Source organism: Hydra vulgaris, chromosome 02 (genome assembly GCF_038396675.1).
Source record: "Hydra vulgaris chromosome 02, alternate assembly HydraT2T_AEP".
In the NCBI taxonomy this organism is placed as follows: Eukaryota; Metazoa; Cnidaria; class Hydrozoa; order Anthoathecata; family Hydridae; genus Hydra; species Hydra vulgaris.
The window spans coordinates 42409299-42424381 of record NC_088921.1 but is presented as its reverse complement, the minus strand read 5'-3'; the positions used below and the strand labels follow the sequence as shown (position 1 = coordinate 42424381).

Here is a 15083-nt window from a genome sequence, read left to right as displayed (position 1 = left end):
TAATTATAATATATAATAAACCACAGTTTGGTTATTTGCTGTTGTGACTTTAAAAATTTTCAACAACAGTATGAATATTTGCCATTGTGAAATTGTAACTTCTCAACAACAGTATGGATATTCCCTGTTGTGGCTTTGTAACTTCTCAACAACAGTGTTTGCTTTGAGTTCAACAAATGATGTTGACGTTAGACTTTTCAACTCATTTTTTAGAACTTGATTGAAATCAAAAATTTTGGTGAAAAAGTGCAACAAACATTTGATGTTTAACACTTTTTTTTTATTCAAAGGGTAAAATTAGCTTTTACAGTACGAGGTGCTAAGTTATAAGCTTGAGGAGTTAGATAGAGAATAATTATGATTATGAGCTGTTTAACTTTAATTTTGTTGGGAAGTAAGGTTGTTGCTGTAAGCCTTAATTATTTGCTTAAAATAATTACTCATTACCTTTATTTCTAGGTTAATTATAATTAGTTTGTTTAATGCTCTGCAGCCGTATTCACTTCTCTCTGTTATGCTATAACGGAGCTTTTGTCTAAAATTTTATTACAATATTTTTTATTACAAATTTTATTACAAAAGAAATGGCAAAAACTTTACTTAAATTTAATTAAGTAAAACTAATACTAAAATAAAATAATTATGTTTAAAAAATTATATTCTTAACAAATTTTTTTATTAATGTAGTTAAAAAAATTTTTTGACTAGCATTCCGTTTAACTTAACAGAAAGATGAGAATATAAACCCCAGACTGCTTAAAACACTCAAATCAAATCAAAAAGATCATAAAAAAAAAATAATTAGTTTCAAGCCTACAGGTATATGCACTGCAAAAACTATTGCACCCCTAAAACCACACAGTTACCATTGGAATGTAGCCGGTCCGATTTACACCTAAAAATTATAAGGGTTTGATTTTTTTTCATTAAAATGTTCAAGCTAATGGAAAAATAAATCAGCTTTTGATTTTTATAGCTTTAAGTGAATATTTTGAGCTTTTTCTAAAAATTTCTCTGGTTTTTTAAATCAAATATTTCAGTAAAAACACCATAAAACATGTAAATGTCAGATTAAGTTTGCAAAGTTGACTTTTTTATAAGCCTTTAAGTGCCCTTTTCAATAATAATCATAAAGTTAAATTATTTTGCAGTATTATTTTTTATATTTTTGAGCTAAGTTCAACCTAATAGTTATGTGGTTTTTGGGGTGAACTATTCATCCCTCTCTGATCCCCTATTTGAATTGAATAAACTTTTCCTTGGATTTGTCCCTGTTTTTTGCAAGCAGGAAAAATCATTGCAGGTTTGTTGCCCTGAACACGACACGCTAACTTGCTGCACTGAGATTTTAAAATATCGTGGCATTTTGAACATTCTATAAACATCGCTACTTTACAAATGTTTCTAGTGCATACACATATCTCTTTACATTTAATAAAGATTTTCTTTACTTCTTTTTCTTCTGCATTTTGCAATTGTGTTTGAACCTTTTGTTCTTTCTTTTTATTAACGCTTGCAGCTAAACTCAAAATGTCTTTAGCTTTCATAGATCCATGAACTTGAGTTATTTGTGTTTAACTGGTAGATTGATTTGGTCTTACATTTCTAATAGTCATAAATCCTAGTATCTCCTCATGTTGGAGGCTCTTCTTGTGCAGCTCATTAATCAAAGATTGAGCACTTTCAAAGACTTTTCTTTCCAATACAATGCTGATCCTCTCCTTCTATCAGGAGAGAGAACAAATGATGAATCAGGGGAAGTCAATGTTGATTGCATGGATGAAACTGAGGCCTCTTCAGGAGTCTCTATGCAACTATCTGCTCTATCAAACTTATCCTGCTGCATGAATTTAATGCTCAAGGCTTTATTGGTTACACCAACTTGCTTTGCAGCTTTTAGGAGAGTGGCCCATTTTGTTGCCCATTTATCCCATATATTTGCTAGAATAAGCATTAATGCTTCTTTGTTTAGAGAATTTGTCTCAGTAAGCATTTCATCTTTTTCTTTTCTAAATTCAAATTCCTTAAAAGCGGCTAAATGTGTTTGGCCATCTGATACACCATGGTCTGAAGTGGTTACCAGTAGGTATTTTATTTTAGCTGCTGCTTCATTAGGTGCCATCAGGCTTGTTATACCGACATTGCCAAATATTACTTGACATATACATACCTCTCCTGAAATTGTAAGTTGTAATTTTTTTAGTAACATGATCTCAGTTCAAGTTAGTTTAAAAAGTTACCAAACAGTACAGTTTTATTACTTTACGTTTAATGTAGTGAGACTAAATTAAACCAGTAAGTTTTGATAATAGATTTGTTTAAAAATATAGTTTAAATAAGAAAATTGCTTTTACATCTGAAAATATTGGTCTAAATTTAATCATTTTAAGAAAATATCAAATACTAAAATAAAAACAAACCTGAGAATAACATGAAGTGATGGATGGTAACACATTTTCTGTTTTCTTTCTGCATTTTTTTGGATTGATCTCCTTTCGCTGCATAGACCAAACCAAAACAAGTTCCATCAACACCATAATGCATGAATTGTGGAGTTTCATCATTATTAAAAACTCTTGTGGTGTCAATATTTCCTTTCCAAATACCTTTCTCGATGTGCTTGACTTCTGTCATAATTCCAGCAGCAATAAGTTCCTCTGCAAGTGCAGAGGAACTTATTGCTGTAATCAATAAATAATGTGTAATCAATAAATAAAATTGGTTAAATTTGCTATACTTGTTTGCAATAATAAGATTTTAAAAAGAAAGAAAAGGAATTAAAGAGCAAACACATATTTTTAACACAACTGATTAGATAATGATTTATTCACTAGAAACATGACATCATCAATTTTCAATAACAAAAAAACCTATGTGATTACAAGCCATTTTTTTGTACAATTTAAAACTCTGTTGATTGACACTTGTCCTTTATGTTTGACAGTTAAACTGTTATGTTTTGCATGAAATCCTAGCCAAAATGAACAACCAAATCTAAAAAAATAAATATGCAAACATAGATCAATTTTTTTTATAAAGTATTTTTTATAGCTTGTGAAAAATACAAATTAGCTTAACAAGGACTAAAGGTTCAAAAAATAAAACCAAATTTTAGAAATATTGTTGATTCTTTAATGCCAATTTAGCTGCAGATGACAATGGATGATATTTTCATCCTCCTTTTAATCTCTTGTTTGTGTATTTTCAGTGTATATAACACTAATTTAGTCAGTTGTATTTTATTGATACCTTGCAAAGATCTATTTTTATTTTTCACAAATTGTACAATTGAATTCTCTTTCTCTTCTAAATATATAGTATTGACATTCTTTTCCTGTTTCTATTTTACCATCCAAACGCCGATTTATTGTCTCTCGATCTTTAATCAACGGCAAAAGTCTTGATTTCAGGGCACAATGTCCTCTTACATTGTTATCTTTACACCGTGCTACAGCTTCTGCTAACTGTTTATTTTTTGCATTTGTGTGCTCTCTTGCAACAACTGCTTCTGATTTACTACTTGGGTTTATTGACCTTGTTCCAAAACGTAGAGTAAACTTTATTGTTATTTTTAAAATGTTTTCATTTTTTATTTCTGTATAGCAAATAATATATAAATATATATATAAATATAATTATATATATATATTTATTTTGATTTACTACTTGGGTTTATTGACCTTGTTCCAAAACGTAGAGTAAACTTTATTGTTATTTTTAAAATGTTTTCATTTTTTATTTCTGTATAGCAAATAATATATATATATATATATATATATATATATATATATATATATATATATATATATATATATATATATCTATATATATATATATATATATTTTGATTTACTACTTGGGTTTATTGACCTTGTTCCAAAACGTAGAGTAAACTTTATTGTTATTTTTAAAATGTTTTCATTTTTTATTTCTGTATAGCAAATAATATATATATATATATATATATATATATATATAAATATATATATATATATATATATATAAATATATATATATATATATATATATATATATATATTTTGATTTACTACTTGGGTTTATTGACCTTGTTCCAAAACGTAGAGTAAACTTTATTGTTATTTTTAAAATGTTTTCATTTTTTATTTCTGTATAGCAAATAATATATATATATATATATATATATATATATATATATATATATATATATATATATATATATATATATATATATATATATATATATATATATATATATAAAAGTTGCTTAGACAGTAATTTAAAGCAAATACAAGCAAATCTAATAAAACTGCTACATGTGGTATAGTTATATATGTATAACAAGAATAAATAATAGTTATATGCAATTTTAAGAATAACTATTGGATAGTAAAGAAAAGCTAATGTGGTTTTTGGGGTGCGTATGATGTGGGTTTTGTAGTGAATAACATGCTAAATAAAAAAGTAAGTTTGCTATCACATATAAAATCAACTCAGAATATAATATAACTACCACAAAACAAATCCTGAAGCTTAAACTTGTTTGGAAAAACTTTTATTTGCATTTTTGTTGATGTAGTTTTTGAAGTGCATATTGAAAAAACAATGACTTTTTGACATGGTAAAAAATAGTAACCAATTATAAATAATTTCCAGCAGCCCTTCTTTTTTATAGTATTAGTAATGAAAAATATTAAGGAGTTATTTATAGTATTAGTAATGAAAAATATTAGGAAAATTTGTAAATAAATTGTCCATAAGAAAATACAAGTATGCCCTCATTCGTAATGTTTTTGTGGTGCACCTACCTGTGGATAATCACTTGATTAGCCAATCTAGATATGGTAATAATACCCAACAAGAAAATTTAATGTGAGCCACATGTGATAGCCACACATGATTTATGAGATGAGGTTGCTGAGGGCCATGTATAGTTATGGTATTTATAATACTTATGTGGAATAAGTATTATAGTCACATATATGTCATATATGGCTACCACATAAGTAGTATAAATACCATAGTCACACATGACCTATATTTACGCTATCCAGAGATGATAACACATCAACAAATTAATTCATTAATTTGTTGATTTCAAGTTTTGTTAGGAGCAAGTAATTTTGGCAAATTTTAGTGAGATTCATTAGAAGTTACTTTAAAACAAACATATTTCTAACTATGAAATTTAAAAATGAACCTCCATCATGTGATGTTGTAAGTATTGCTGAGAATATTGACTGAAACAGATTCTAAATGTCATGTTTCTAAATGCCGTCAGATAAATCTTTGGTAATAAAAGTAAAATTTTATCTTTTTGTACAAACTTTGATTCATAAGTGATCTGAGTTTTTTCATATTGTAATAAGAAAGTGTTTTCTTGAAAGTGTTTTGCTGACTATTAATATTACAATTTGATTTTTTCTGACTTGAAAAATTTTTACACAATTGTTTGTTCCGAATCATATTAAAGAATAAATATTCCTAAATTTTAATATCTAGTTTATTTACTTTATTTTTAATATGATATTACATGTTCCAAGCCAAACCCCTCATACTTGTATAATTATTTTTGCTTTTCCCTATTTTTGATGCCATAAGTGTCAACTTTCAGTTGTCACTATCAAATGAATGTAATAAGATTTTTATCAAGTACTCAGTGTGTTTGTATTTTAGGGGTCAATATATTGGTTTTAAAGATAATAACTTCAATGAACCAAAGGTAAAAAAAATTTAAAATTTTATTTGATGCTTGAAAGTACCATAGTTTAAAAAAAATTTAAATACATTTTTTTGTTTTAGAATGAAAAGCGTGATTGGATGAACAGTGATTTTAATTTTAATAACGTTTTTGAAGCTTTAATAACATTGTTTACATCTTCTACTGGCGAGGGTTGGCCAACGTAAATTTTTATTTAATTAAAATTAGTCTTCAAATAAGTAAATAAATATTCTATTTTTATAACAATATTAAATAAAAAATAAATGCATAAATTAAATAAATGCATCGAAAAAAATCCATCTATGCATAATAAATGCATCTTAACTTAATAAATGCATCTTAATTAAAATAAATTTTTAATTTAAAATGTAAAATTAAGTGCTAAAATCAAATCAGAATAAAGAGTTTCATAATTCTTCTTTATTGAAGTTGAATTTCAAATTTAGTTTTGCTTTTCATATATTTATAATATCATTATTTAACGTTTTGAAACAGTATAATTATTATTATTATTTGGATACATAATATGGATTCCTTTATTTGTTTATCAGACAATATGTAGCAAACATCTTTGCTGATGTTTAAACCCCCAGATTGACTGAACTTCAGATTGATTGAACTTCAGATTGATTGATCTTCATTATATTTACTGCTGTTTAATAGCATTTCCAGTTTGTTTGAACTTCAATATATTTAGTATTCTTGAATTTGCAATTTATTAATTTGTTAATAAAATGTTAGGTTTAATTATACACACATTTGAATTTTACACTAACTCAATTGCTAAAACATTGTATAAAGCTTTTGCTTTTGCAATCCAGCAAAGAAATATGAATTTTCATCTGCTCTTGATGAAGGTCAAGGAAGAGAAACTCAATCGAGAAACTCCTTACATCTAAGTAGTGAACCACAATTTAAAAAGTTTAATAACGTAGCAATAGAAACTTGTTGTTTTCAAATCTTCTTCAACATTGATCACAGGGTAATTCTATTTAATCAACAGATGTACATCCACTTCAAAAAGAATAATAAAAACTATTAAAGAAGTTAAGAGATTAATCTGAAGATAGAAAAAGTCATTTATCAGATTCAAAAAAATAAAAATAAAAGAAAGCCACTCATTAAGAGAAATCGTTATTCGCAATAGTATATTTATCACATGGAATCAATCCATCATTCTTTCTGTTCAATTAAATTCAAAAAATGTTTACATGAATACATTCAAAATGAATAAATAACTGATGAAAATTACTGATATAAAGTGTGCAAATCATGGTTTTTATCAAAGTATGATTCTCAAACAAAATATGAGGATTACAGTGATTCAAAGATTTCAGTAAATCATGAATTATAAAAAGATTTTTATAATTTTTTTTCCTCTTGTAGATGTGTGGAAAAAATACTTTCCACATATCTACCAGAGTAAACCCTTTTTTTATTCATATACCTATAAACTGTTTTTTATTTATGTATTTCAAATATATTTTATTCTTTTAATTTTTTCTTTGAATTTTGAACATGAATAATGGTTACTGACTGAAATTCTTATAAGTATTTAAGGATGCTGAAAACTGAAATGTGCAACTTTTTATGCATAGCTTTGTTTTTGTGTTTACAAAGTGGGTCAATGTGGACAATTCATATATGGTTTAATTTATTTACTAAAATTAATTGTATTTTCTAAAGTTAATTGTTTAAATGTTATCTTTTTTCATTATAAAAAATATTAATAAAAATTTATTTCAAAATAAAATTAATATAAATTTCAACTAAACAGGAAGGCAGAAATTGTTATGTTATAGGTATAGTACTGAAACCTTAAAAATGAATCAATTAGTGTTAAAAGTTTTTGAAAGGAATGTGTTTGTAAATAAAATAAATTTTTAATAGGCTTATATTATTTATAATTTTTAAACATTAATTTGCATTTGACATATTAATTTTATTTTAGTGTGATGTTTACTGCAATTGACAGCACTGGTTATGATAAAGGACCATTGTTAAATAATCAGATTCAAGTTTCATTGTTTTTTGTTTCCTTTGTTGTTGTTTTCACATTTTTCTTTTTAAATATTTTTGTTGCACTCATCATCTTGACCTTTCAAGAACAAGGGGAATCTGAAGAAGGTGATTGTGAACTTGATAGAAATCAGGTAAATCAGGTTTTTTGTTTTTTTAACAATTTTGTATATTGAAAAATGATTTTTTTATAAATTCAATATATTTAGCGGGGATGCTTGCAAATTGCAATGGAGTCTAAACCAGGAGAACGATTTATGCCTGAAAACCCCAATAGCTTGCAATACAAACTGTGGCTTTTTGTTGATTCTGTACCATTTGAATACTTTATAATGCTGCTTATATGTGGAAATACTTTTATACTTATGCTCAAGGTATTTATTTTTTTGTACACCACAAAATTCATCAATTTAAAAAAAAAACTAATAACTACATACATACATACATACATACATACATACATACATACATACATACATACATACATACACACATACACACATACACACATACACACATACACAAATACATACATACATACATACATACATACATACATACATACATACATACATACATACATACATACATACATACATACATACATACATACATACATACATACATACATACATACATACATACATACATACATACATATATAAATACATGCTTACATACATATAATATAGATTCTATCTGTTGACCAGCTTTGCACCTGTTCTTTATCTATTAAGTTGGCATAGATATATCTATAATACATTGTTTCCAGTTTATAATGTTTTTAATGATCTTCTTGACTCAATGCACAAGTTCTGCTTGTGTCTATGTTTTTACGACTAAGCAACTCATTTAGTTATCTCCTAATGAGGGTACAGCTCTAAAACTCAGTTTTATGGTTCTGAGGCCGGCTAGTAGTCAGGTTTCCCAAACTCTATGGTAGCTCTCAGATTCCATCAACAGCTGTAAAGTATCAGAGTACCAACAGTGCTATATTTTGCATGGGTGGTGTCTCTGATTATACTTTTGGTGTGCATTGTCAAGGCCACATTTGGAGCCTATTGATACAACTTAGTGTTTAGTAATAGGAATGAGGCAATTGCTTGGACTGTTCAATAGTGTACTGAGTATTATTTGTGCTTTTAGTCAAGTTCATTAACAAATCAAAATGACTAAAGAACCAAAAACTACAAAACACAAAAAACCATCGCCACCAACAAGTTCTCTAAATCTATCATTCATTAACATTCGTTCTTCAAAGTCATATCTCTTGCAAAGTTTACCAGACTTACTTTCTCCTTGTGAGACTAATTTGAGTTAAGCTGTCTCATCTTGTGACCTTAGAGTTGATGGTTATCTTCCTTTTTTATTTTTTATTTTTCAATATCTTCACTTCCAACAAGACTGTATGCAATCACTATTAGAGATGGAAATTACCGGAAGAGAAAATATGAAGTTTATATTAAGTTTAGACGACTTAAAAGAATGCAATTTATATGAATCAGGAAAGTAAGATTAAGGGAGTGAATTCCAAAGAACTTATGTTCAAGGAAAGAAAAACTAGATAAATAATAATTTTTGGAGCACTTAGGAACAGTCACAGTAAAAGGACTTAGTTGAATGACAAATAACACAAGGATGAATTTTAGTTGATGGCACAAGAGACACTAGCTCTATAGAGCAGCGCCCATAATAGTATTTATGGAAAAGAGAAAGAGCAAAAGCAACATATGAGAATGTGACAATTATTGAAGATTGGATGCAAGAGCAGGTCCAAATATGTTTACAATGCGTTTTTGCACCTTGTCTAAAAGCGAAAGAACATCATTTAAAGATCCGCTCCAGACATGGCAACAGTATTCCATACAAGGACCGGTTTGAGATTTATAGAGATAATGAATAAAATCTGGAGTAAGAAAGTGGTGAGCATGATAAAGAGATATAACCTTTGGAGATGCTAGTTCTTTATTGGGTTTGATATAAGGCTTTCAAGAAAGATTCAAAGTAAAAGTTAATCATAGAAAACGAAGGGTAGATGACTCATCGATTTTATTACTGTTTATAAATAAAGGAAGATCTAGACTGTTGCGATAACAATAGGCTGAAAAATATTGTTTTTTATCTGCGTTAAAATTCACCAGCCACTGAGAGCCCCATGCTGTAGCAAAAGTAAGATTCTTTTCAAGCTTATGTCGCCTCTCCAAGCAGTAAGAGAGTCTTGGCTTCTTATCAAGACAAGATTAAATGGTAATATCATCAGCGAACAATGCCACCTTAAGCGTGAGAATTACCGAAAGATGGTTAATGTAAATTAAAAAGAGTATAGGACCATGGATAGAACCTTGAGGAATCCTTGAAGTTACTGGGTATGAAGAAAAGTGCTGTCCATTGAGGACAACTTTTATACTATGATTGGAAAGGAAGGATTTAATAATCCTAAAGATGTTACCTGATACCATAGGAAGAAAGCTTATGAAGAAGACCAGCATGCCAACCTTTATCAAAGACTTTAGAAATGTTGAGAACAATAGCCTTAACTTCTCCACATCTATCTAATGCACAATAAAACCTATTAATTATAGTTCTAAACAAATTAGCAGTAGAACGAGGAGATCAAAATCCATATTGATGGTCAGAAAGTTATTAAATTCAAGATGACAGGTTGAGTGTTTGTTAAACGCAAAAATCTTACTTTTTGTAGATAGAAGATTAATGGGACAGTATTTAGATTAGTCATTTCTCTCCATAATTTTTGAAAATAGGGACAATAGATGCCGCTTTCCAGCAGGCTGAAAAATAAGGTTCTGATAAGCTCTTGTTAAAAAGTTTTGAAAGTATAGATGATAGCTCCAGAAAACACTTCTGCAAGACTATAACAGGTATGTTGACCAGACCACAAGCTGTAGAATAGTCTAAGCAGGAAATCACTTTAGATGTCAAACAATGGATCAACCTGTTTGTTGGCTATATCAGGTAGGATGTGATTAGTGGAATCAAGAGATGAGATTGATAAAAAGTTCTCAGCAAACAATTCAGGTTTGTCTTTAGTTGAGGTAACAAAATCTGAACCATTCAAGAGAGGTGGAATCACAGATTTTCCCTTATTATAGGCACTGTTAAAGATTCTCAAGAAGCCTCTGGAGCTCAATTTTAGAGATGATATATGAGAATTCGTGAGCTGAGAATAGCAGGCTTTGGCATCAAATAAAACCTTTTTACAATGGTTTCTAGAAATAGTAAACAGACACCTGTTTTCTAGAGAATAATTTTGCTGATAGATATGATTTACAATATGTGGTTACAATTGGAAATTGCAGCAGTGCAATGAGAGGAAAACCATGAAAAAGAGTGAGACTTGACTTGGAATTTTCAAGAGGGAATTTAAGATTCCATGCTAGTCTGAATCCAAGAAATTACCCAAAAAACATATTTTTCAGCAGTATGACAAAAGATTTCTAACCAAAAGCCATCACGAAGAAAATTATGAAAAGAGTCTCAGTCAATTTTAAGGTAGTTGTAAGAGGTGCAATGATAGCGGGTATCTGATAATGAATGAGATAATAGTTTTAGAGAGATCAAACCATGGTTAGAGGCACCTTAGAGTGAATGTAGAGAAACTGAGTCCTGACTAGGATTAAAAGCAAGATATAAGTTGAGTAGAGAAAGTAATTTATTTAGATTGTCAAGCGAGTTGGAAAGTTGACTATTTGCATTAGAGATTGAGAAAGGCAAAATTTATGGGCCTTAACGCCTGCAGTGTCACTGACACTAGATCCAAGACATTCAGTGTGATGAGCATTAAAGTTACCAACAACAATGATATTGACTGAAGGATAAAGAGAAAGGGCTTGGTCAATTTGATCAGAAATAAAATCTAAAAGAGTGCAGTCTTGAGATAAAGGGAAGCAATATAGAACAAAGAGAAAGTCGATAGAGTGAAGTGGTGCTAAACAAAAGCACATAAAAGAATAATCTGTGGATTCAAACCTAGTTTCCCTACAAATTGGTGAATTCTTACGAATATAAATGCCGAGGCCAAACATCTGACTATTGGAGCCTTTCTTTACAAAAATAACTGTTGTAAAATATTTTGTATTATCTGTTTTGCTTAATTATTTTTATTTATTTTTTTTCACATTTTTTTGATTATGTGTTTATTTGATTTTTTAATGCACTTATAATAAGATGAATTTATTAGTAATTTTTGAATTTTTAAATAAATGATAAACTAATAAGAATGGCAATTTTTAAAGTTAATAAATTGAAATAACTTATTATCAAATTTGTCAAAAATTGTTATAATAAAAATTGGATTGCTTTTTAGTTGTGTGTTTTTTTTCTTCATGTGTATTATTTATATATATGCTTCATTGTGGTTTGAGTTTTTCAACTGTTCTCTCCTTTATTCAAAAAAAAAGGAGGTATAATAAGTTTCTGTCTTTTATTTTCATTATGTACAGAGTTTAAAAATTCTGACACTAATCACATGCTCAAAACAATTTTACCACTTGTTGTTGCTTAACAAAGTTAAGAAACAACAAACCAACAAAGTGTGTAAGAAACTTGTACTGGTTAATAAAACTCAAAATAGAAACAGGACAGGTCAACTATATTTTATATTAGTAACCTTTGACTTTAGTATTTTAATTTATTTAAAGTTAAACCAGCTGCATTTATATAATTTAACTTTGTTTAATAGACCCTTAACTAAAACAACTGGCTCACAGATAGCCTGTATACATTTTAAGTTTGTGTTACATATTTTCAAAAAAGAATTTTACTTGAATTATTAAGAAAACATTGAATTATTGAGAAAAAAATTATGGAAAATCATAAAAACACACTAAAACAGATATCCAAAACAGCCATTAAAAAAAGAAATGTGTTCTAGACTGCTGAAGAAAAAAATTATGGTACAACATTAAAGTCATTATACATCAAAGGTCATTATGAGACCTAATCAAAAATCAAATTTAGTCTGCTATAAGGTTTGTTAAATAAAAAAACAACCATAAATGACACTAAAATCAAAGAATCAGTTTTGATAAAAAACAAGAAAAAAGATAACAGATGAAGTTTACTCATTGCTGAAAACGCTAGCTTACTTAAAGTGATAACTCTAGACACTAAAATTTGGTAAATCTTTTTCTGAAAATATATTATTAAACGATAATTTTCATTTACTCGACTAGATTATTTATTTGCTAGTCGAGAAGGAAACATCATAATAGCAGAGCTAATTGAGACAAGTTCCCTTCGTACCAAAGTACTACTCATACGCTGAGTAAGCGGATCCGGGATTTGAACCTGCAATCCTGCTGCTGCGGTCAATAATCAATCCAAACTTTTAGCAGCACTTTAACCAACTGAGCTATCCCGGCTCAGTACTTGTACTCAGTATTAGTACTTGATCAGAAATTATATTTGCGAAGATTAAACTAAATACAAGAATAGTTAATTTTCTAACTTTAAGTACATGTTAGCAAACGATTTCACAGTAATACCAGGTCTGGATTATCTATTTGATACCAGGCCTGCTTTATCTATTTGAGTTTAGCCTAAAGTAATTTTAATCTTTGTTGTGTATTTGTCTGTGTTCCAAGAGATCTGTTCTCATCTTATTTCTTTCTTTACTTTGTTCCATATTATTTAAAGTTAAAATATGTTGCCAAAAAAAGTCAGGAAGGTTCTTTGGTCATCTGTTCATTGCATTGTTCTTGGGCATACATGCACAATGTGGTCAATATTCAATGTGGTAATTTTTTTTACAATTAAAAAATTTATTTAAATAAAAAACTTCTCAATCTCAAAACTTTTATTTGTTTAAAAAAAAATATACCAAAAATATTTTTAGCCTAAAAGCTTTTAGACTACAAATCAATGCAGGCTCTGGTCATATTTTGCATCATCGATATAAAAGAAAGCTTTCTAACTAAATGCTCTTCTTTGCGGTGATTTGTGAATTTCTCTTTTTTTATAACATTTAGTAAATTTTTTTTATTTTAGTTTCACGAACAACCAAAATCGTATAGTGCTTTTTTAGAAGTGGTTAATATTGTTTTCACATTTTTGTTTACTGCTGAGTTCTTTCTCAAAATATTTGCACTCAGACAAGTAAGTTTTTATAGTATCATTATATATAAAAAAAATAATTATGAATGAGTAACAATGATCTTAAAATTAATTAATTCAGTTTTTTAAAGGATTTGGTTAACTAAGGTAAAGTTCTAAAGAATGACTTGTGTGTATTAGGTAGCTAAATTTGAAAGTCTATTTCTTAATAAAAATGATGAAGCCAGTTTTAAAGTATGAAGTTTGTAAAAATAATTAAAGTTAAACTACTTATAAACAAAATTTTGCTTCACGTGCAAATTTTGCTTCACGTGTAAATTATGTATTTTAAATTAAAAGAGTATGTGAGGTTTAGGTTAATTAAAAGATTATTTAAAATCATTAAAAAATAAAAGAGTAAAGTTAAAAAAGAAACAAAAGATAAGAGGGTTATTATGGATTAAAGATTAACCATTTTTTTAATAAGTGAAAATTTTTTTTTTTTAGAATTACTTTCGAGATGGATGGAATGTTTTTGATTTTATCATTGTTTTAGGAAGCGTTTTAGATTTTCTTTTTTTAAAATTGGTATGCTAATGAAAACCTTTTTATACAATTTTTTATAAAATTATCATTAAACAAACGTTTGATAATTAATGATAGTTTTGCAAATTTTTTAGAGTGGTCCTGACATACCATTTGATCCAAGTTTATTCAGATTATTTCGTGCTGCTCGACTCATAAAGTTATTACGGAGAGGATACACCATTCGTATTTTACTATGGACATTTTTGCAATCTTTTAAAGTACTTTTAACTAATTTTTTACATTTAAAAAAAAATTCAAAACCAAAATTTTGTAAGTATAGTTATAGCTATAGTTATAACCAAGTGTCACATGTATAATTTTTAGGATATTTCTGATTAAGTTATGTTAGTTTTACTAAAATATGAAACAGATAATACAATCATAATATTTACAATTTTCAATGACTTTAAACACATAACACTCTCAATTTTTATGACTTTAAACCCGTAATATTATCAATTTTTTATGACTTTAAATATGTGATATTCTCATTAACTTAATCATATGATACTTAAATAATTTTTGCTGACATATATATAATATATATTTTTTTAATTTTATTTTAGGCTTTACCTTATGTTGCTATGCTAATTTTTCTGTTATTTTTTATTTATGCTATTATTGGAATGCAGGTATTTAATTAATTTTAGTTATCTTTTTTTTTTATGCATATTTTTTTGTGGAGCTATTCATAAAAATCTTGTTTTGTTAAATTTCATGAATA

The 15083-nt window shown here is 27.7% G+C and overlaps 1 protein-coding gene across 4 annotated transcripts in view; it reads left to right on the top strand.

The window, feature by feature from the left end:
- The window catches only part of LOC100204204 (voltage-dependent N-type calcium channel subunit alpha-1B), a 93314-nt gene that overhangs the window by 58004 nt on the left and 20227 nt on the right, over positions 1-15083 (top strand). For all 4 annotated transcript variants that reach the window (XM_065790982.1, XM_065790983.1, XM_065790981.1 and 1 more), the window contains 8 exons: positions 5656-5701; positions 5782-5882; positions 7653-7854; positions 7930-8094; positions 13727-13834; positions 14279-14359; positions 14452-14577; positions 14926-14991. In XM_065790982.1, coding sequence (XP_065647054.1) covers positions 5656-5701; positions 5782-5882; positions 7653-7854; positions 7930-8094; positions 13727-13834; positions 14279-14359; positions 14452-14577; positions 14926-14991 — 895 coding nt within the window. The remainder of the gene's footprint in view (positions 1-5655; positions 5702-5781; positions 5883-7652; positions 7855-7929; positions 8095-13726; positions 13835-14278; positions 14360-14451; positions 14578-14925; positions 14992-15083) is intronic.